A 25,097-nucleotide genomic window follows, 5' to 3' on the forward strand; every position below is an offset into this window, starting at 1 on the left:
TAATAATAATAATAATAATAATAACAATAATAATAATAATAATAATAGTAGTAATAATAAATAAATAATTACTTACGGAGTAATTTAAATCAAAACAGAGGCAGATATCTCGAGCTTTTATAGGTGTGGCCTATCCAGGACTGCCATGCAATCGCATGGCTTCCTAGCCCATTTTCCATGCGATCGCATGGGGTGGGTTTCCAGGTCACATTGTTTTTGTAATCTAGCTTATCGACATATTTATTTAATATATATATAATATATTTAATTTATATAATTAATTATATATTATATTAAATTCACATGCATAGTTGACTTGTAATTTTCGTTTCGATAAGTTTTACGTCGTCACTCGACTTATGTCCCGGTTCCGGTTTTTCGAACGTCCTATCGTATACTGAGAAAACTTGTCAAAATATAGTCTTAAATCATCCATAAACTATACCACTTGAGGTATAACTTATACATTTGAGTGTTTTGGTCATTTACTTCTATAAATCATCGTCTCGCTATTTGTTAATATATATATATATATATATATATATATATATATATATATATATACTAAAGCCTATAGACTTTATTAGGAGAGCAGAGGTTTAATCCAAGACCAGGTGACGTAGGGAATTGATGGGGGCCTGCACAAGCGGTGGAGCATGTGGTTTAATTCGGAATAGTTCCGGAAAATTCTGGGCTAGACATTGCTCTACATGATACTTATTATGTAGCAACCTGAGCTTAGAGCTCGAAACACGGTAGCCACAGGTTCTGGCAGGATTGAATCCCTCTCCGGATTGGGCTCTGGGGAAGCTCATTCCTTGGATGGATCATTACTTATCTCTGTAAGAAGGAGAGCAAGACTGAAAGAAAGGGCGGGTTGTATAATCTCACTCCTCCCCCATTAGTTGATACTTCAAGCTCGGCTTGACTAAATAGGAGATTACATCCATTCGACCCTTCCTTCAGGATAGGAAATGCGTCGAATCGTCTTGCGCCATATGTACTGAGATTGTTCGGGAGACATGGTCCAAGCCCGGTACGAGGATGACTTGTGCCTAGGGATGCAATGAATCCCTTGAACGAGTCACGGAGCTCTCAACGGTGTGGTTTAGGTTCTGGAATTCCATCTCTAGTTGGGGCTTTCGGCTGAGTATTGACACAAACAATAAGAGGACGAGCTATCATCGTCGCTAAAGCTCCTCCACTTTCCTCCTTCCTTTGCTAACGCTCATCCCTTTGTATATATATATATATATATATATATATATATATATATAATACATACATTTTCATTTTGAAATAGTGTTTTACTGTAGCAATTCACTGTAGCAAAGTCAATTTCACTGTAGCAAATAGTTATTTTCGAAAACACTGTAGCATTTTGGGTACTGTAGCAATTTGAAAATACTGTAGCAAATTAGTGTTTTACTAGTTCATCTTAAACGCTTTAGTTAACTTATCTAAATATCAATCGAATCAATAAACGAATGTTACTATCGTTTACTAAATAACTTGAAATTATATATATGTATATATCTTTTTAATATACATAAATCAGTTTTTAAATACACATTGGAAGTTATTTATAAATAAATTTTAATAATAAATATTTCAACTTATCATATATATTCAAATAGATATTTAAACCAATAAGTTTAATGTACGGTATCAAACAATTAATACATTGTTACCTTTTCAAGTTATAGTATATATGTATCTATTTACATATAATTGTTCACGAATCGTCGAAAACAACCGAAGGGTATTTAAATATATAAAAGTAGTTCAAAAATTTTGAGATTCAACTTCATAGACTTTGCTTATCGTGTCGGAAACGTTAAATCATTTAAAGATAAAGTTTAAATTTGGTCAAAAATTTTCGGGTTGTCACAATTATAAATGTAAATATTAATATTTGTATTATTAATATTATTATTAATATTAAAATATATATAATATATGAAGCTTGAGATGTATAAGTATTGTTATTAATATTATTATCATTGTTAATTCTATTATTATTATTATTATTAGTTTCATTATTATTAATAAAATTAATATTAAATATTAATGTTTATATTATTATGTTTCTTTATATAATTAATATACAAATATAAATTCGATATACGGATATAGATATGTACATAAAAACATATAACTTGTTATATCTTAATTATTATTTGTATTAATATTAATTATTAAAATTACCTTTATAATTAACAATCATTACTAGCATCATCAATACTAATATTATTGTTATCATCTTATATTATTGTCATTAGCTATTAGTAGTATTATAATTATTATTACTAGTATTTGTATTATTATTATTGTTGTATTTAAGATTGATACATAAATATAATTATATAAATATATAAGATATACAAATACAGGATATAAAAATAGATATAGATATATACAGATACACATATAGATACGCAGTTATATACATGTACATAATAAGAAATGTGTATTAATATTAAAAGATAATTATTTTATTTATTATTATTATTATTACATTTATTATTAATACTTATTAAATTCAAATAATTACAAAATCTGTTGTGTATCATTGTCTAACCTGTTCAAATGGTCGATATAATTAAAATCAATATCAGATAGAGTTAAAATCAGTAGCTATCTAGTGCAGGCTTTATTTTTTTTATTTTATATTCTGTCCTTGATAATATTTTTCCCGTCGACCCATTTGGCTTTACAATTGATACAAATTAGTGATTAGTATTACCAATCAACTCACATTATCAATTATCAATCCCAATTATCCTTTACAACTCTTAAAGTGTCGAATTTAATCAGAAAAGGGAAGAAAACAATAAAACTACCCTGTTCTTGGGTAATTTTTCAAACAGCTCAATTACTTAACGAATTCCAAAAATTAGAAATGCAGAGTTGATGGAAATAATGTGTTCAAACTATCTGAAAAGCTTTAAGTCTTAATTTTTCATAACGGATTCAAATTTTGGAGTCAAAGTGTCGATATCAAAAGTCAAAGCATCTGTTCTTGGTGAAATTCGTAATCAATTCAATGTTTTAAGTTAAACTGATTATTCATAAAGTTTCTAATAAAGATTTAATACCTCTTTCATTCAGGAATCATTGTCTAAAACGTTTTAAAAATTCGAGTTTGAAATTGAGTTCATTCGTATTCATAAACGACCAGTTCCAGTTTTTAATTTTAATTTATTCTGTTTTTAAATAATTTTATCAATCAAATAACATTTTTGTATAAACTTTAGGTCCTAAAACTAATTAGGTATTTCGTTGTTAGCAGAGATTGATCTCTGGTCAGTTTGATTATTGATGATGAAGAAGAAATTAATCAGAAAGTAAATACGGGTTATATATTTAATCTTGGGGTATAAATCAGAAAAATGTAAATGTTGCAATGGTTCGTGTGTAATTTGGTTGAACGAGAGGTCTTGGGTTCGAGCCCGGGCGTGGGCAGTCTCTTTATGGAATTTTTTTGTGAGGTAGTTTTACAATTTTATTTATTATCTATCATTTATTATTACTATTATTATTATTATTATTATTATTATTATTATTATTATTATTATTATTATTATTATTGTTATTTTCATTATTATTCTTATTATTGTTATTACTATTAATTTTGAATATGATTGTTATTATATACAAAGATAAAAGGTATAATTATTATTATCACTAATATTATTATCATTACTAGTATTATCATTAGTTATTATAATTATTACTACCATTAACATTAATATTACATATTGTTATTAATATTGTTATTGTAATACTATATTAACTAGTATTAATATCAAAACAAGTATTAGAACAAGTATTATTATTATTATCAAGATTAAGGTTATTGATATTAGGAATATTATTATCCTTCTAAAAATTGTAAAATCATTGTTATTATAAAATCAATACAAGTTATTATTATTTTCACTAATATTAGTATTAATATCGTTTTTGTAATCATTAGTTTTACTATTATTATTATTAACATAAGTATCAAATTATAACAATATCATTATTATTATTAGTATTATCGATATTAAGAAAGTTATTATTATTGGTAAATCATTATTATCGAAACTATCATTTTGTTACAAATAAATATTTTGTACCTAAAATATACTGAACACATATATTGCAATTATACTAATAGCTTATATATCTACATAATAACATTATTTATATAAATACTTATATATAACAAACTAATGATATCTTTTATATAATATTAACCATATATATATATATATATATATATATATATATATATATATATATATATATATATATATATATATATATGTTAATATAACTAAAAATATAGATATTAAATATTTTGAATATATACACAAATTAAATAAGTATAATAGATAATTTAAAATATAATATATAAACTTGCTCGATTACTATTATACATTTTAATTTATATACATATGATATAGGTTCGTGAATCCGAGGCCAACCCTGCATTGTTCAGTATCGACGTATAAATATTTTTACTACAAAATATTGTATCGTGAGTTTCATTACTCCCCTTTTAAATGCTTTTGCAATATATATTTTTGAGACTGAGAATACATGCGCTTTTTAAATGTTTTACTAAATAGACACAAGTAATCGAAACTACATTATATGGTTGAATGGATCGAAGCCGAATATGCCCCTTTTAGCCTGGTAATCTAAGAATTAGGGAACATCACTAATTTTGAGAATTAGTGCACCCCTAATTGACGCGAATCCTAAAGATAAATCTATTGGGCCTAACGAACCCCATTCGTTGGAGCGGATGCTTTAGTACTTCGATGTTGTTTTATCATATCCGAAGGATTTGTCGGAATGATAGGGGATATTCTTATATGCATCTTGTTAATGTCGGTTACCAGGTGTTCAATCCATATGAATGATATTTTTGTCTCTATGCATGGGACGTATATTTATGTGAACTGAAAATGAAAATCTTGTGGTCTATTAAAATGATGGAAATGATTATTTATGTTAAACTAATGAACTCACCAACTTTTTGGTTGACACTTGAAATCATGTTTATTCTCAGGTATGAAAGAAATCTTCCGCCGTGCATTTGCTCATATAGAGGTATTACTTGGAGTCATTCATGACATATTTCAAAAGACGTTGCATTCGAGTCGCCGAGTTCATCAAGATTATTACTAAGTCAATTATAGTTGGATATATTATGAAATGGTATGCATGCCGTCAACTTTCGATGTAATGAAAGTTTGTCTTTTAAAAACGAATGCAATGTTTGTAAAATATATCATATAGAGGTCAAGTACCTCGCGATGTAACTAAATGTAATGTATTCGTCCAGATGGATTAGGACGGGTCATGAAAACCTAATCGTAGAGTAGTGTAGTTTTTAGTAAGTCCGGTTCGTTCCACGGGGAGCTAGCCAAGTTTAACGCTATATTTTTAAACTATATTTGTATAAAGATATATATATATATATATATATATATATATATATATATATATATATATATATATAAGTAATATTATTATTATTATAAAAGGGGGGTTTTACCGTTTAATGACCAGTTTGTCGATTTTATATTAAAGCGTAAAGATAAATGACGATAATATAAATGACAGAATTTAAATTGCGATAAAGTAAATTGTAGTAATTAAAATGACAGTAAATAAAGGTACGATGAAATATGAAATAAAAGTATTATGCTTATTTAAACTTCCGCAATCATGATGTTTGACGTTTTGATTTTAATTAATTGTTACCCGGGTTAATTGTCCTTTGTCCTGGTTTATTTGATACCTATCTGGTTTTTGTCCATAATAGTCCATCGGTCATAATTATAAAATGCTCGTCAAATTAACCTTATTCCCGAAGTCAAATATTCCAACTAATTAGGGATTAGAACTGTAACATGGTTTTAATACTTTGTTTAATGATTACACCAGGTTATCGACTGCGTGTAATCCAAGGTTTTATTACTTTGTTAACAATTACACCAATTATCATTGTATGTAATCCACCCCTGTTTTAATGAGATATGAATATTAATTTACCCACTTGATCAGAATGAATAATCAATTACCCAACCCGAATAATTAAATAAATGATCGTAAAAGATGTCGTATAAACGTCAATAAATAGAACATACATAATCATTTTAATAATTATTAGATTAACTAATTTTAAGATAGGTTCGACAGATTCTAATGAGTTGTTATTCGATTAGACAATACCCCCTATCTATTAATAGTCAATAGTCCAATGTCCACAATTGTCGGTCTTTTGTCCAAACCTTAATTATGGTACAAAATCTAATAACCCTGTCTTAATATTTAGTCTAACATTCCGATTACTTTGGCTCAAATAAGCATAATAATAACTTAGTTACGAGACATTAATTTAAAAAGGTTGAACATAACATACAATGATTAATAATAGCGTAGCTTTACACGGACAGAATTTCGACTTACACACTTACAACATACGCTAACATAACCTTATTATTATTAATCTTAAATTAAAATTAAAATTATAAATTATATATATATATATATATATATATATATATATATATATATATATATATATATATATATATATATATATATATATATATATATATATATATCGTGAGAGAGAGAGAGATTGAAAAAGGATGGATATTTTTCGTGCAGAATTCGTCGCCTTTTATAGATGTGGCCAGCATTTCAGGGGCCATACGATCGCATGGAGTTCAAGGCTTAAGGCCATGCGATCGCATGGTGTAGAAATCCAGCTCACATTACTTTTGGAACTTAGCTCGTCGACATGTTAATTAAATATAAATATAATATATATAATTTTATATAATTAAATATATATTATATTATATTCTTGTGCATAGTAGACTTATAATTTTAGGTCCGTTGAGTCGGGCTTTGGTGCTTGGTTTATGTCCCGGTTCCGGATTTTCGAACGTCTTTTCGTACGCGTAGATATCTTGTACTTTGCGTTCCGCGGCTCGTACTCTTGTAATTTTTAGACGTTTCTCATCAATAATTCGAACCACTTGGATTGTACTTTGTACTTTTTAGCTTTTTGATCGTTTGCGTCTTCAAATCATCGTTTTCTTCTTTTGTTTTCGCACTTATTTATTTAAACGATTATTACATAAAAATAGAACAATCGTAACTAAAAGCTTTACATATTGGAAGGATATTGTGCCTAAATATATGTTCATTTGGAGTACTATCAACATTCTTCTTCAACATTTAATGTACATGAAAACCCACGAGAATACCTTGTTTCCATCATAAAATCACATAAATCCCTTGTCATAAAATACTATTCCGAGCATAGATTAAAGACTGGTCAGTAGGATTGAGAGTGGTTGAAAACATAGCAAACTCGCGTGAAAAGGGGAGGGAGGGAGGGAGGGAGGGAGGAGGAGAAAGCTTAGAAAATGAGATGAAAGGAAAAAGAAATTTATGAGAGAACTCGGCCACTGTCGAAAAGCCGGTGGCCGGACATTACATGCGGAATACTGAAGACAAAGTTTAAAAATTAGAGTTTAGTTACATCAGAGTGGCACTAGTTATGCCGGGCGACAAGTCTCTACATGTCTGATACCGCTTTATGTAATTATATTAAATTATATTATTATATTAAATTATATTATTATACTACATTCTAAACTGCGTAATATGCCACCCATCTAATTGGTGGAAATGGTAGGCCATCTGCGTTTTTTTTTCCTTTTCTTTTTTAATATCAAAAATTGTATCATCATGGCTATATAGTGGAGTTTTAATGTAGTACTAATACTAATAAATTTATATTTATATTTATACTAATATTAAATGGTGTAAATCTCTATCCATTTTGATTAGCAAAAATGGTTGGCAAGTTACTTTGGATAAAAAATTTCATATTTTTTTGTATGCTTTTACATATTTTTATTTTGTGTTTATAATAATAAAAGTCCAGGTTCAATTTATTTATTGTAGTTATTACAGCGTTTAAAGGAATGTTATTAATGTTTATAAATAAATAGTAAATACAATTATTATTTACTTTTGTTTAACGGTTAATCTTTATTACACGCATTTTAAGTACTTCAACGAAAGTCTTTTTTCGTTAAAAAATCAAAATATCTTTTATAAACTGTTTGTCTATTATTGATTAAGAAAAGTATTCAAATTATGTGCATTTGAATGGTTTGGATATTGAACTAAATCATGTGAATTTGGTCTCCGCAATAAAGCGCGGACCTTCAAAACTAGTTAAGATCATGTGATGTGGCCTAGATTTTTTTATGAATAATTGTGTAGACGACAAGTAGACTTTTGCTTATTTCTCACAAAATAAATATGAAAATAATCATTTATTATTAGTTTTTAGCTATAAAAGGGATATTATCATTTACAAAGTATTTTCTTTCTTTTAAAACGTTTACCTAGTTTGTTATGTAAAGCACACAAAAGTTTACACACGAGTCTTTGGAGTATGCCATACGGTCCCCAAATTTATGAAAAATGCTAATCACATCCGAAAGCAACTCTAAATCAAGAAACCAACAAAGGCGTGTACAACCAAAAAGTGAAAGCAACAAAAACCACCTTAAGCAAAGCACCTTCAATATTTATTAACCCAAACCACTTCAAAATCTTTACAAACAAAACCAAATCTAACCCATTTCAACCCTCAACAACCTTAAATGGGTATTTGTTGGTCTTTCCTAAAACCACGTGGAAGCCACGAAATTCCGATTTCGTCCCCTTCACCCACTCATCATCAATACCTTCCCGATGATCATTTCGTCCCTCAAGAAAGAACGTACTATCCGATATCAACCAATTTCAACCCACAAAAATCCATGAAAGATCATGAAAATGAATCTATCTTAGGAAAGGAGTATGTTGATGTTAAAGATACTTACTATATTGGGAAAGAATTAGGCAGAGGACAATTTGGTGTCACATATCTTTGCACTGAAAAAGCAACTGGAATGAAGTATGCATGCAAATCAATATCGAAGAGAAAGCTTGTGACCAAGAAAGATATGGAGGATGTAAGAAGGGAGATATTGATGTTGCAACATTTAACAGCACAACCAAATATAGTGGAGTTTAAAGGCGCTTATGAAGATGAAATGAGTGTGCATTTGGTGATGGAATTGTGTAGTGGTGGTGAACTTTTTGATAGGATAACTAAAAAAGGAAGTTATTCTGAAAAAGAAGCAGCAAAGATTGGGAGACAAATTGTGAATGTTGTAAATGTTTGTCATTTTATGGGAGTGATGCATAGAGATTTGAAACCTGAAAATTTCTTGATGGTTAGTCAAGATGAAAATGCTCCATTAAAGGCTACTGATTTTGGTCTTTCAGTTTTCATTGAAGAAGGTTAGTGAAACCAAAGAATTTTTTTTTTTTTTTTTTTTTTTGAAAAAGCGTTAATTAAATACACTAAATTGGTTGTCATTGATCTAGAAAATTAAGTTACTTAATGTTTAAAATAATTGATAAAACGGAAGAGTTTTTTCCTCTTCGAGTCATATGTGCGTAACCAAGAAATTTCGTGATCGTTTTTGACCATTGTCCACCTTGAACTGTGCAATTAGTCAAGTTAATTTAAGACATCTTGTAAAAATATGAGGACACCGATCAATAAACTACCTTACAATTATTAAATTAAATGTTTAATATCATTAGTACGATGAAGTAGTTTTTTTTACTTGACTGATAACATAGATTGTTAACTTACAATTCGTTGCAAAAGTATTACTCCGTATTTTAATGTGGTAAAGTATACGGTATACTACTCTTTTGGTTCACGTAAGGAATTGTTCGTACGTATTTAGTAATTATTAATATTAATATTAATATTAATTATTATTATTATTATTATTATTACTCCTTACTCCTACATACTAATATGCATGGCCAACCTTGTAGTTTCAGTTATACCCGACTGTAGTTTTGAGTTTGCGTTCACACTACAAAAGGTCCCTCAAATCCGGGTTACTTTACACAACGCCCCCTCACATTTCTACTTTTTAGGGGTAAAAAACGTAAATACATTACTTTATTCAAATAAAAGAAAATTATTCCACCCGCATTTTTAACAGCCACTATCTTCTCGCTCGGTCCGAGTTAAATTTTTCCTCAACTCGAAAAAATCAGACGGACCCAACGGGACTAACTATACGCGAAACGGACATCGTTAAAAAAACACTAAATAACGAGCCCTATATTCTCGCTCGGTGCGAATTAAATTTTTCCGAGACCACCGTTCAACTATAAATTATTTTACAAACACAACGCGACTAACTATACACGAAATGGACATCGTTAAAAATACTAAATATTTCGAGCTATATTTCATACATATACATACACGTCGAACAAACAACCTAACATACTAGATATATTAGGTACCAAACAACGTATATTCAAATTCGACCGCGCGTTGAATACAACCGCAGCAACACGCGGTCGAATTTTTTTCTAGTTAATACTAATATTAATACTAATACTTTATATACTAAAAGAGGTGGCCGGTCACGTAGTTTCAGTTATACCGAAGTGTCGTTTTGAGTTTGCGTTCACATTACAATCGGTCCCTCAACTTCGGCTATATTTACACAACGGCCCTCAAGTTTACACTTTTCCACCCGAATTTATAGCGGGCCCTATCTTCCAGCTCGGTGCGAGTTAAATTTTTCCGAGACCACCGTACAACTCGAAAAAAACTCACGAACCCAACGGGACTAACTATACGCGAAACGGACACTTCTCAAAAAACGCTAAACACAACGACAGTCCGTATCTTTCCGCTCGCCGCGAGTTAAATTTTTTCGACATGAGCATCATACTCGAAATAATTTTATGAACAAAAAGATAAAAAGTACGTTTGAAACGGACACTTTTTAAAAAACGGTAAAAACAACGACAGCCCGTATCTTCCTGCTCGCCGCGAGTTATATTTTTTCGCCAGCACCATCAGACTTGAAATAATTTTATCAACAAAACGAAACTAACTACGTTCGAACCGGACAGATTTTAAAAAACAGTAAAGACGACAACACCAACAACGGCGCTTAACACATGGACCGTTTTCCCTTCTGTAAATACATAAAGCCACGTTAAATATGAATACGCAGGCCGAAAGCCCCCGCCGCATCGCGCGGGCCGGACCGGACTAGTTAGTAACTATAGTAAGCAATTTATGTTGCCCGAAAGATACTCACTTAATGCCATATTAAAGATAACATTATCCAACCTATTACGAGTACTATTTACTATGATTGATTAATTTATCATTATAATTACCAACATAACTAATAGACAAAATTTGTCTTATTTGTTATGAATAGTAGTATTTAACTTTTCACTTTTCACACACCTAACCCCCTAACTTCTATTAAAATACAAATCGAACCCCTACTTTATACTTATATTCTAACTTATTATTTATCCCATCACTAACACCAAAAATAATGAATAATAACACCCACCGCGCTTTACCGACTTGTACACTGCGCTCAAACAGTAGGACCCACATAGGCCACTACTGCGCTACATTTTTTTTTGTCTCCAACGATAAAAGAAACAACTTTCTTAAAAGGAACAACCCTTCAATGCTACCAAAAGATGTCGAAAATCATTTTTTTTTAAAAAAATAGATCAATTAACTTTAACGCTAAAAGAAGCAACTTTCACAAAAGGAACAACCCTTCAATGTTAGATGTCGAAAAAAATTCTTTTTTACAAAATAGATAAAGACTTTTTTTTTTTAACTCGCATTCAAAATGGAGCCCCCGGCGCGAAGCGAGGGCTCCACAACTAGTTATAATTAAGGGGGATGATTCTCACATAAACTTTTTTGATCCTCACACACCTATTTTAACCTTTTACTCTTCTAATAATACTCAATTGGTGTGTGAGGATCAAAAAAGTGTGTGTGAGAATCATCCCCCAGTGGGTTTTTTCATATAACGTGAAACGAAAACATTTTTCAATAGAAACATTTTTAACATAAAAAAAAACGTGAAACGAACAATACAAAGACCAATAAAGCTAACCAAACTAAACCCACAAGACATGACTAAACCGCATCAAAGCAAATTCGAAACAAACCAAACTAACATCTAAATAAATAACTGACTTCTTCATAATTAAAGTGTTTTTGAGTGACTAGTTTGTAGGAGTAAGAGTTTGGAAACTTAAACTTAGTTCTTTTCTCTAAGCTTGAACGTTAATACGGAGTAATTGTTTGTAATACAAATTTTATATAGCTTATTGTAAAAATAAGCTCTAAATTAAAAAACCAGCTAAAGTAACTTCTAAGAATAAGTTAGAAGTTTATGATATGAAAAATTATATAAATACCTCTTAATAATTATCTTTGTTATTTTACGTCAATTCACGTATTCATGTTTCTCTAATTGATCAAACACATATAAAAATAAGCTCTAATTGATTCAAGCATGATGTTATAGCTATTAACAACTATAAACTTTTTACTACAATTATAAGCTTCAACTCTAACAGATAAATAAAATAACGTAACAAAACACACCCAAATACTAAGTAGATGAAAACTATTTATTTTAAAATGCTCGTAATAATATTAAGTGTAGATGTAGAAAATACATGCAATCAATGCACATTGGGTCAGTCAACGGCTACGAAATCACACGTCAACCAGGTCTAGAGTTTTTGTCTTTGGTCTCCCTAAAAGTCTTGTATATGCCCTATCCACATCGCACGTTAATCATGTACAATCATGTTAAATGTGTGAACTTTTGACTTTACAAAATGCAATCATCTAGAAATAGAAGCAACTCCACCACATAGAGGCTAATTAAAACATTTGTTCTCATTATATTATACTTCTGTCTATTTATTGTCTGCTACTCCGTATAAAAATAATTGAAGTGACACACTAAAGGATCATTAGTCTAACAGTATCAAGATAATCTTCCAACTAAGAGGTTATAATGTTGTATTATCAAAGGAAACATAAGTTGAAGGACCAAAGTTGTAATTAATCCAAAGTTGTAATAAATACCAAGGTTGTAAAAGACGCGAGTCGGAGACGCATCGGCCATGCCTAAAAAACGACGCGTCAGACGCTACGGTGACGCAACGGCGACGCAACGGGCGTTGACTAACGTTGACTTTTAAAATAGTTTTATTAAATATATATTTATATATAATATTATATAGATCAAATCTTTAAATATAAACTATATTTACAATAAACATGAATAATTTACAATTATTTTATTAACAATTTTATAAAAAAATAAAAAATTTGACCGACTTTGACCGACTCTGACCGACTTTTTCCGAATTAGACCGACTTTGACTGACTTTTTACCTTTGACCGACTTTTTAGCAACGACGCGTCGGTCATGCCTAAAAAACGACGCGTCAGCCGACGCGTCAATCGACTCGACCGACTTTTGCAACACTGATAAATACAACTCAGTTCCTGCAGACTAAACATTGGATTAATTACAACTTTGGTCCTTCAACTCTTGTTTCCTTTGATATGTATGATCAAGTTCAAAAGTGAATATTTTATTTGTATATATTCATAATTTCACATTTTCTTCAGAGTAATTCTATTATTTAATTGATATTGATGTAGCACACCAACAATATGTCGATAAAGTGACACTATCAGTATGATCTTGACAAGTATAGAGGAGTAAAAGTAACTTCAGTATCATTTTCAGCATAGATGCTTAATTATAATAATCATTAGGTTTTTAAATTCAATAATTGGATTATGTTTCACTTTTTATTTTTCTCTTTATAGGCAAAATTTACAAAGAAATAGTAGGAAGTGCATACTATGTGGCACCAGAGGTGTTACGACGTCGTTATGGGAAGGAGATAGATGTGTGGAGTGCTGGTATCATTTTGTACATTCTTCTTAGTGGTGTCCCTCCTTTTTGGGGAGGTAATTCATTCTCTATAACTAAATGTATCCAACATTGTTTTCGTCTTAAACTAAACGTGTGTCGATATTTCTTAGAGACCGAAAAGGCCATATTTGAAGAAATATTAGATGGTAAACTTGACCTTCAAAGCCCTCCATGGCCATCGATATCCCTTGGTGCTAAAGATTTGATCTCTAAGATGTTGATGAGAAATCCTAAGGACCGTATCACTGCAGACAAGGCTCTCGGTTTGTATACACCATAATTTATGTTACTTTAGATTTTAAGGAACTAAATAGAGGTTGATCTGGTATATTTTTATTTCAAATGGGTCAAATAGACAAGGTTAATAACTCAACATGACCAATGCTAAAGATGACAAAAAAAAAAAAATGGGTCAAATAGATATAATTGTCAAAAAAATGGGTCAGGTTGAACAGACCAACATGTCTGTTCAACCTGACCCGTTTCAACAAATTTCGCAAACTACCCGCCCATTTCGTGACCTGTTTCAACAAATTACCCAACTTGCCCTCCCAATTTACCACCTCCAGAACCAAATAAAAAAGAGCTATAGTTAGTATTGATCGACGAATAAAATCCACATCTCAGAACACCCATGGCTTAAAGAAGACGGTGAAGCATCAGAACTGCCTATGGATAGTGCGGTTTTGATTCGAATGAAGCAGTTCAGAGCAATGAACAAGTTAAAAAAGCTCGCATTGAAGGTATTTTTTCTGGAATTAAACTTAAGTTACTCTTTATTATCAAGATAAAAAGGACCTTTGCATCAACATATCAGTTTCTTCAGGTTATTGCAGAAAACTTAGAATCAACAGAAGAGATAAAGGGCTTGAAACAAATGTTCAACAACATGGACACGGATAAAAGTGGTTCGATAACATACGAAGAACTAAAAACAGGACTATCAAAACTTGGATCAAGGCTTGCAGAGCCAGAAATACAACAGCTCATGGACGCCGTAAGCTAGCTCTTAACTACATGCATACTTTTAACTTTTTAGGTCAACTATCCACCTCAATAATTATTATGGTTACCAGGCTGATGTTGACAAAAATGGAACAATTGACTACATCGAGTTCATCACTGCAACAATGCATCGACACAAACTTGATAGGGAAGAAAATTTGTACAGAGCCTTCCAATTTTTTGACAAAGATAATAGCGGGTGGGTTTGCTTACACAAATCTTATATGGTACTCCGTAATATAGAGTATTTATACAATTATACAATAATTTGGTTGACATGAGTCGTGTTACAGGTTTATCACTAGAGATGAACTGAAACATTCTATGACTCAATACGGAATGGGAGATGAAGCAACCATTGATGAAGTGCTTGATGATGTAGATACTGATAAGGTTAACCATCCTGATGACGAAATTCGTAGATAGTCTATTGCTCTTTCTTTTTGATATTATCTATTATCTATTATCTAATATAATCAAAATCAATTTAGGGTTATCTGATATATTGATTATTTGTACCTTGGCTGAATGTAGGATGGGAAGATCAACTATGAAGAGTTTGTAACAATGATGAGGAAGGGAACAGTTGAAACAGGTGAACATGTCAAAATACAAGAACTTGGTTTCTAGTGTTATTTTTATCAACTCCAAGGGGTGAATTATTTATCGTGTGACAAATAATGAATAAATAAACCGTGGGTAAATAGAGAATAATAATTATTTACTCAACTGTGTGTATAAAATATGTGTGGGCATGATCTTTGCTTAAATTTGATGGTTGATTTTTGTAGTTTTGATCTTGTTTTTATAAAGAGCATATACTTTTTTACAGGAGCAAATAAGTTTGATGTCTAAAAGTTCTAACTTTAATCATTCCAAGTGCTACAAAAGAATCTCTAAGGAAACTTATTAACTATTTCACTTATATTGTTAACGTTAAAACTAACTGTGTTTTGTTTGTAGTTCCTGTTGGAAAAATAGGTAAAAAAGTGTGTTTTCATCAACTTTGGACACTAATTAATATATGATAAGAGTAGTCAATATTAATGATGATTTAGTGAGTTTTGTAGCCTCTGGTGAGGGCTTTACAACGAACTAAGATGTGTCCAAAATGAACTAAAGGTGAATGAGATATCGAGTCTCAAAGTTGTGCACTTAGTGCAAATTCCATAAGGCTTTTAAGATATTTCCAAGTTGGAAGTAGTTGGAAACTAAATGATTGAGCTTCTACTATAAATAAGTCCTATGGGTATGAAGAAAGACACACCATAAATGGAAACCACAACACACAATCTGGTTTTCCTATCAATCACAACAAGGCCTCCCGTTTCGGTTATTTTTCAGGCAAGTGTTCAAGTCCGGCAGTATGCTGCTTAGGATCGGTGTACCCTGGGAACAGACAAAGAATCTGTTTAAGGGAATTGTGTCAAACACAAGCCCGGTTCAACTTTCAATCGGTTAGATCGATTTATTTTTCAGTTTATGATTACATGATCATTATATGAATATTATGTTTGTGTAATCTGTATGTTTCACCTTCGTATATGCAAATATTACTAACAAACTTAAACAGATTCGATATTCATAAGGGTGATTGTTTTAAATATTCAACACCGATGTGTGTGATTTAAATTGTTGGAAAATTATCAACTTTTGAGTAAATTTTCCCAAACTTTGGACTTAAATATCTATATGTATATGACATATTTATGAGCGATATTTTATATCGTTACGTAGCTCTTGACAAGGGCTTTGCAACGATATATTAAGTGTCCAAAGTTACATAGTGGTGAATGAGATATCGTGGTTCAAAGTGAGGTGTTTGCTGCTGGAAATTGAGGGAAAGATGAGGGTTTTGGGTCAGTTTTGCACCTAACCCTTGACCCACCAGCTGTGTTTTCTTTTATGAAATATGTATGGTGTCATTTACACGTACTATGAGCATTATTGATGTGCGTTAGGTTAACCTAACACACTAGCTTTAGTCAAAGTGGAGTTGCTTATTTGGTGTATAAATAGACACCATCTTGCTCTTTGGTAAGACACACCAAAAATTGCTTAGCAAGAAAAACACACTCACAATCTCTAGTTTACTCTCTCGGTTTCAACATCAACGGTCTCTCCGTTCCGGTTACCTTTCAGGCAAGTGTTCAAGTCCGGCAGTACGCTGCTTCGGACCGGTGTACCCTGGAACAGACGTCGAATCTGTTTAAGGGAATTGTGTCAAACACAAGCCCGGTTCAACCCGTCAATTCGGTTAGATCGTTTTAACTTACTCTTTTGGTTGATTATATGCTTGGCTATTTCAGTTTCGTATACATATTTACCTACAAACTTAAACAGACTCTGTGTTCTCACATACGAAACTGAATTTTGATATGCTGAATTCGTAAACAGTCCTATTTGCTGATTGATTGACTTAGTCTGATTGTTTTAATAAAACTGCATATTTTAAAGTATAGCTACTGTTATTGATCGGCTACTTTATTGTTTATATGAGTATATACATAAATTGGTTGTTGTGTATTGATATAGTAATATGTAAACCGGATTGCTTGTTATGCATGTATATTATATAGATATAAACTCCCTTTATATATTATATAGATATAGATATTTAAAATATTATAAATATCTAAGTTTTTGTTTGTGGACGACACAATTACAAGAATAAGGGTGTGCCTCTTTTGCTTTAGTTTTAATATTAATTTTAATTTTAATTTTAATTTTAATATTCGAAAAAGTCACTAATATATATATATAAATAAAAGGGGTTATTGGTTGTTAGTAGCCAAAAGTAATCAAGAATAAAACCCATATGGGTTGTTGCTTTGCCAGGTTGTAGCCACTTTCAATCTTGAATCTTTTATAAACCCAGGTTGTGCTATATATCAAACCGAATACATATTATATGCTTGATTTTATAATACGTTTGCTTTGAATATGATGAATTATTATAACACGTTAATTTGATTCTGCAATTTGTTCTTTAACTTACTACTTATCCACTTATTAAAGTATTAACTTTTGTTTTAATAAAAGTGAAAAAGTTGAGAATCCAACGTGTTTGATTGCCTTAGAACATATAGTGGTGAAACTAATATTATTATTTGAAAAAAAAAAAAAAATAATGTTCGAAAGCTTTCATTATATTATGATGTATGTCAATTGTGATCATGATAGTGGGCCTTTTAAACATAAAATATTAGTATGATTTTAATAGCAGAATCTTGTACTACTGGTCTCTGCTTGATAAATTAAATTTATAATCAGAATTGATTTTCATGGTTGCTAACATGTATTCTATTAATTGGTCCAACATGTTCATATGAAACTAGTAGTAAATATATGGCTGATAGGTATGGATGTATATTAAATCTTGATTCCATTTGGATTTTGACATGTTATATGACAATTATAATATATACGGAGTATAAATAATGTACTCCATCATTGGAGTAGTTATGCTATATATAGATATTAGATATAATTATAATAATGGAGTGGTTAGTATATATTATAATGTACTGTTGGAGTAGTTATGCTATATAATAGATATAATGTAGTGGTTCTATTATATATAGATTGTATACCATGCACATGTCTAAAACCAAATATATAATTGGTGTTGCATCGTAATTATTTGAGTATGGACCTTGAATTTGAATCATGGACTGTTGTTATGATATATTTGTAGCACATGTACATAACTACTCAGTATATATGTGTAAATATTTGTGGCTATGCATATGAATATGCTCATGAAATATATCTAATTTGTCTATTTGAATTATATAGAGTAGCAAATTATGGTGAAACAAATATTATTCTATAATATAATATTGTGTTGACAAGTGTGATTATATTTTGTCTAATTAGTTACGTTAACTGAATGGTGTACTTTTGATAATCTTCATAATAATTTGTTGATTATTAAGATTATTTGCTATTATTTTCGAGTACCACCGTTACTGAATGTGGTTCTTTCTCATGCTGAGAAAGACGTAGGAATTTCACAAGTGTGAATTTATACGTTGAGAGTAAAAGATGTTCTTTTATCTGACCATCCTGAACCTTGCGAAGTTCTCGACTGAACCTTGCGAGGTTCTCGATTGAACCTTGCGAGGTTTCCGACTGAACCTTGCGAGGTTCTTGACTGAACCGCTTCCCAAGTTGCGGAAGGGGAACATGATACTCAAAATGTGAGCGCGGTTCATGCTTGGAATCATTCGGATTCCTTGTGCTTCGACTATGTCTTGAATGACATTGTAGATTCGTTATATAACGTGTATTTGAACAGTATTGGACTGTTTTCTAAACATGACTTAAATCAGGTTTTTCGGAATGTATCCTAACCGTCTTCGGACTGCTTTTGGACTGGTTTTAAACCTGTTTAGTTTAACGTTTGAGTTGAAACGGTTTAGTTTAATCGTTTAGTAGAAACCATTTGGTTTTAACATGTTTGGTTTACCTGGTTGCGATTAAACCTGCTTGGTTTAACCGTAGGGTTGAATCCTGTTCGGTATACCTGTTTGAGTTGAAATGGTTTTAAGTTAAAACATGTTTGGTTACCAGTTTGAGTTGAAACATGTTTGTTCATGATAAACTGGAAGTTTTATTTTGAGTTGTAAACTCAAATTAATTCGGTTTACATGATACTTGTTGTTTTGTTAACAACAGTTGAGCCACTAAAACATTCTGTTTTGTTAAAACAGTTGAGTTGAGTTCAAATTTTAGATGATCTCTAAAGTTAACTTGGTCGCTTCTAACACCAAGGAATTGTAGATTTATACTAGAGTTATCAGTCATGTATGTATAATGGAGAAAAGCTCTTCATGGATAACTCTGCCTTTGATGATATCATTGGCGAAGGGATTGTAATCCCTGAAAATGAACTCTGGAAAGGAACTCACATTGATCATGTGTTATATGTTCTTAAGATTAAGAGGAATCTGGTGTCCAGATGGTTGTTAACCATATTTGGTGTCAGAACAGAGTTTGATTCTAATAGGGTCATGTTGACCAAGAATGGAGTTATATGTACTAAGTAAGTGCAATGGTTGTTAACAATAACATAAATTAGGCATGGAAGATGTGGTCATTGTTAACTTAATTCAATTTGTGGTTAGGTGACACTGAACTTTATACCACATTTTATATTGATCGTTTGTTGAAGGAAAATAAACGAGATTATCCTTCAAATTGGTTGAAAGAATAACCAAACCTTTGATATAATCCAAACTGATGTGTGTGACTTGAAATCCATTCCAACGAGGAATGTTAACAAGTACTTCATTAGGTCTATTGATGATAACACGAAGTATTGTTAGGTTTACTTGTTGAAAAGTAAAGATGAAGCAATTGAGAAGTTTATTGCTTATAAAATGAAGTTGAAAATCAACTTGAACGGAAAATCAAGGTTGTTCGCAGTGAAAGAAGTGGTGAATATGTTGCACCTTTTGCTGATTTTTGTGCGCAAAATGGCATTAGAAATGAATTCACTGCACCTTACTCACCCCACTCGAATGAGACTATTGAACGAAAGAATAGAATCTTGGAAGATATGGTGAATGCCATGTTGGTAAGTTCTGGTGTAAGCCAGTCAATGTGGGGGATGTCATTCTATCGGCAAACTATCTTTTAAATAAGATACCCCAAACGAATAGGGATGAAACCCCATATGAGTTATGGTGGAAAAGAAAACCATTCTATGAGGACCTCAAAGTGTGGGGGTGCCTAGCAAAGGTATTTGTTCCCTACCTAAGGCACAAAAGATAGGATCAATGACTATTGATTGCATATTTATCAGATGTGCTAAACAAAGTAGTGCTTATCGCTTAAGGTTCGATAATAGAATCGAGAAACGTTTCATTCTTTAAAATGTATTTTCATACATTACAAATGAACGTGAAAGTTCGTCTAGGATAGACGAGAAGGTGTTCAAGATGAGACACCTAATGAGCTAGTTCAATAGGAACTAGTATAATTAAAGAAACTTTCTCGATAAATGGCATATGCATTATGCTTATAGAGGAACTAAAACTGAATGTATAAAAGATATACATAATATTTGAGACCCTTTTAAATTGGATATTTAAGACGGTGTTTATGTATGTGAAGTCCATTTTGTCATGATACAAGAGATATGGTATGACATTTCTTGTGAAAAAAGCTATGGAGAATATGAATGATGCGTCAATTATTCTAATGCTTTGGACATAAAGTCTATGGAATGCTAGACTTGGACTTGTTAATGATGATCATCTGCAGAGATCAATTAACAACTAATATTTCATTGTGTTGAATATATTTAAAGACAAAATCGATTTCATTCAGTAATAGAAGGATTTGGTATATTTTTGATGTCGTAGCGTGGGGGTACGTGATAGTACTATATTTTACTATGAAATATGTTACAAATTACACAAGTTTTAATTATTTATTTACAAAATGGATATACCTAAACCTTGCTACAACACTATAGGCAGTGTACCTAATCGTAGAGTAGTATAGTTTTTAGTAAGTCCGGTTCGTTCCACAGGGAGCGGGCTTATTGCACACTATATTTTTAAACAACTATATTTGTACAAAATATATGTAATTATATATAATAATATATAAAAGGGGGTTTACCGTTTAATGACCGGTTTGTCGATTTATATTTTAAGCGAAGCGTATAGTAAATGACGATATTTAAATAACAATATAAAATAAATAACAATAATTAAAATGACAATAAATAAAAGTACGAGGAAAAATGAAATAAAATATATTATGCTTATTTAAACTTCCGTAACCATGATGTTTGACGTGTTGATTTTAGTTTTATGCCCATGGGTTAATTGTCCTTTGTCCTGGATTATTTAATATGTCCGTCTGGTTTTTGTCCATAACAGTCCATCGGTCATAAATTTAAAGTGCGAGTGTCCTCGTCAAATTATCCTTATACCCGAAGTCAAATATTCCAACTAATTGGGGACTTAAACTGTAACAAGATTTTAATACTTTGTTTAATAATTACACCAGGTTATCGACTGCGTGTAACCCAAGGTTTTAATACTTTGTTATCAATTATGCCAAGTGTCCTTGAATGTAATTTCACCCCTGTTTTAATTATTCTAGTGGCTATTAATTCATTCCCGTGTCCGGTTAAATGAACGATTATTCGTACATATAAATACCCCGCCCATCGTGTCCGATCGAGTGTATATGGTAATTTATAGGGACGCCCAATTGTAAATCTTTATATTAACATTAACAAACTATCATTTAGTTAAACAAATATTAAGCCCATTAATAGCCCATAATCTAATTTCCACAAGTGTCGTTCTTTTGTCCAAACCCCAATTATGGTACAAAGCCCAATTACCCAATTTTAGTAATTAGCCCAACATCATGATTACTTCGGCTCAAATAAGCATAATAATAACTTAGTTACGAGACATTAATTTAAAAAGGAGAACATAACTTACATTGAGTATTTATCGCGTAGTGTTACACGGACAGAATTTCGACTTCGAAAACCCGTAAAATAACCTTTACATAACCCGAACTAATCTAATATAACACTAATCTATACTATATATATATATTTATTTATTTATTATCTTATGGAGTATTATTATTATTATGTTCTTATACTCGGCAGAATTCGCGACCTTTTATAGGGATTCTGAAATTTCTGTGCTCCGCGAGTCGCGGCACTTTGTGCCTGAGAACTCCGCGAGTCGCGGGGATATGGAATACAGCTCACACCCCTTTGGATCTTCTTTGCCGACGTTTTATATATATAAATATAAAATATAAATAATTAATATAATTATTTATATATTATATTATATTCTTGTGCATAGTAGACTTGTAATTTTAAGTCCGTTGCGTCGGGCGTTGATAGTTGACTCATGTCCTGGTTCCGGATTTTCGAACGTCCTTGCGTACAATTTAATATCTTGTACTTTGTGTTTTGTAACTTGTACTCTTATCTTTTTTAGACGTTCTTCATCAATAATTTGAACCACTTGGATTGTATCTTGTACATTTGAGCTTTTTGGTCATTTGCGTCTTCAAATCGTCATTTTCGCCTTTTGTCTCCGCACTTATTTAATATAAACGATTACAACTTAAAATAGGACAATTACAACTAAATAATTTACATATTGGGAGGATATTTCTACTAAATATATGTTCATTTGGAGCACTATCAAATATCCCCACACTTGAACGTTGCTTGTCCTCAAGCAATACATAACTTGAAATAAAAACATACATGAATTACTTTTTTTATTCTTCACACTTTGTACATCAGTGATTTTGATACGGCGGTATAAACAATGATAGTAGCATTTGTGGTTTACAGTCCCACATGACTATGAAAATTTAGATCCGTTAGGAAATTGGATCTTTATAAAAACATTTGATCTTTTGAAAATTCATGCTAGATTTTACCCTAGACAGGTTTTCCGGAATAACCCTTCACCGGTGTTTGCAAAATATTTTTGTGGGTTGGTGGGTTTCAGATTTGAAAATTTTAGCTCAAAACTTATGGTTTTGTGTCACCCACTTGCTAACCTTGTATTAGGAAAGCAACACGTCCAGTTTACTTGTCCCGTATATTACCTTTCGGTAAACTACCGTCCGGTTGTAAAGGAAAGCGATGAACAAGCAACTGTTAAGGCAATGTCCCGTGACATGCTTTTGATTATGGTCTTTAACGTGTCGGATGCAATACTATCCTTTGTAGGAGCAATAGTAAAGATCACCCTATAGTTTTTTGGTCTTGGCAAAAGGTCCTGTCTTCGACCAATATGCAACCACCGTTCTTACGGTTGACACCCGATTTGGTTCAGGTGACCTAATGAATTCCAGGTGAATTCCTAGGATTTTACGTTCAATGAACGCATTGAAAATGGGTTTTCAGAAAACAAATCGGTTTTATTTTTGATCAAAATATTTTCTCGTTCAAGCTCGAGTTTAGATATCATCGAATTCCATGAGTTGTAATTCTCAATCTTTAAAGTCAATCTCAAGGATTGAGTAATATCAGGCTTAAAAGCTGATTTTTAATCTTTGAGGAGATTATCCTTTCTGGGGGTCTGATTCATTAGTCTTATCAAGCTAATTTGCACGGCGCCCTCCCCATTTTACGAGACAGATCCTCTCATGGTTAGGATAAGTCCGACCACTTGGCGACCCTGTTTGATGCTGAGGTTCGTGGATTTCCTGCTGATTTTAGAGATGACTTTTCTAGATTTTTCGTCAACCTACAGCTGGTCTGGACGACAACTTCCTGACCTAAATCAAGAAGCGCGTGTCTTTTTCGGAAGACTTTACTTCCTTTTAATGATGGAATTGATTCATCGTGTAGATCCATCTTTCTTTCATCTTTATTACAATTTACCGGGTAAAATAGTTAATTTAGTCCAAAACAAAAGCACCTGCAATAACTTTACAGAAACATGTGATAGACAGTTTTTAATTGAATAACTTGGTATATTCTCCCCACACTTAGTTTCTTTCTTTGCCTTTTTATTCTCTTCTATTCTATTTTAAATGAATTCAATCGTTTTAGGGTGTTTCTCAATTTATGTCCTTTCCGAGGTAACGATAATTTCGTTATTAACACCTAGTTTTCACTGTTCATAAATATGTATAAACATGATTTTGACTTCATTTAGTTGAAAATTTTTCAAATTTTCACAAAATTTGGCAAATAAACCAAGTAATAAACCCGAGAGAATTTATAACCCTTCCCCACACTTAAGATCATGCAATGCCCTCATTTGCATGAAATCAGACTCTAATTATAAATTCATGAGGGTGATTAGTGTAGAAAAGTGATTAAAAATTCCCAGTTTGTACTTACAAAGCTCGTCGAATGATAGATGGCGCGCCTCATCGTTCATTCCTTCTTTTGTTATTTCACACATGTTTTTCTTCAAAAATGGTTGCTTTTCTGAACTGTTTGCTAATATTTGAAAATGCGTCTTTTACCCTAATTTATTATTCATGTTTATTTAACGAGTTATGCACTAACCCGAACCCCTAATTTAACGTTAAATGGGGTTATACTTCCCCACACTTAGCTGACGACATGTGAAGTCGGTAGAATAAGTTCCACGAATTAGAATAGTGAGCCAGTTATTTACATCTCGGGTGGTATATATTATATCAATGGGT

General features: G+C 31.5%; 1 protein-coding gene across 2 annotated transcripts in view; it reads left to right on the plus strand.

Moving 5' to 3' along the window:
* Nucleotides 1-8,668: 8,668 nt before the first annotated feature.
* LOC139839472 (calcium-dependent protein kinase 29-like) overlaps nt 8,669-25,097 on the plus strand; it is a 138,867-nt gene continuing 122,438 nt past the window's right edge. Inside the window, exons 1-8 of one of the 2 annotated variants that reach the window (XM_071829537.1) lie at nt 8,669-9,381; nt 13,808-13,951; nt 14,027-14,179; nt 14,544-14,659; nt 14,743-14,913; nt 14,993-15,120; nt 15,215-15,314; nt 15,456-15,516. In XM_071829537.1, coding sequence (XP_071685638.1) covers nt 8,697-9,381; nt 13,808-13,951; nt 14,027-14,179; nt 14,544-14,659; nt 14,743-14,913; nt 14,993-15,120; nt 15,215-15,314; nt 15,456-15,516 — 1,558 coding nt within the window. In that variant the 5' untranslated portion in view covers nt 8,669-8,696. Of the gene's footprint in view, nt 9,382-13,807; nt 14,180-14,543; nt 14,660-14,742; nt 14,914-14,992; nt 15,121-15,214; nt 15,315-15,455; nt 15,517-25,097 lie in introns of both variants that reach the window. The other variant, XM_071829536.1, reaches the window with a different exon arrangement.

Source organism: Rutidosis leptorrhynchoides, chromosome 4 (assembly GCF_046630445.1).
Source record: "Rutidosis leptorrhynchoides isolate AG116_Rl617_1_P2 chromosome 4, CSIRO_AGI_Rlap_v1, whole genome shotgun sequence".
NCBI classification, from domain to species: domain Eukaryota; kingdom Viridiplantae; phylum Streptophyta; class Magnoliopsida; order Asterales; family Asteraceae; genus Rutidosis; species Rutidosis leptorrhynchoides.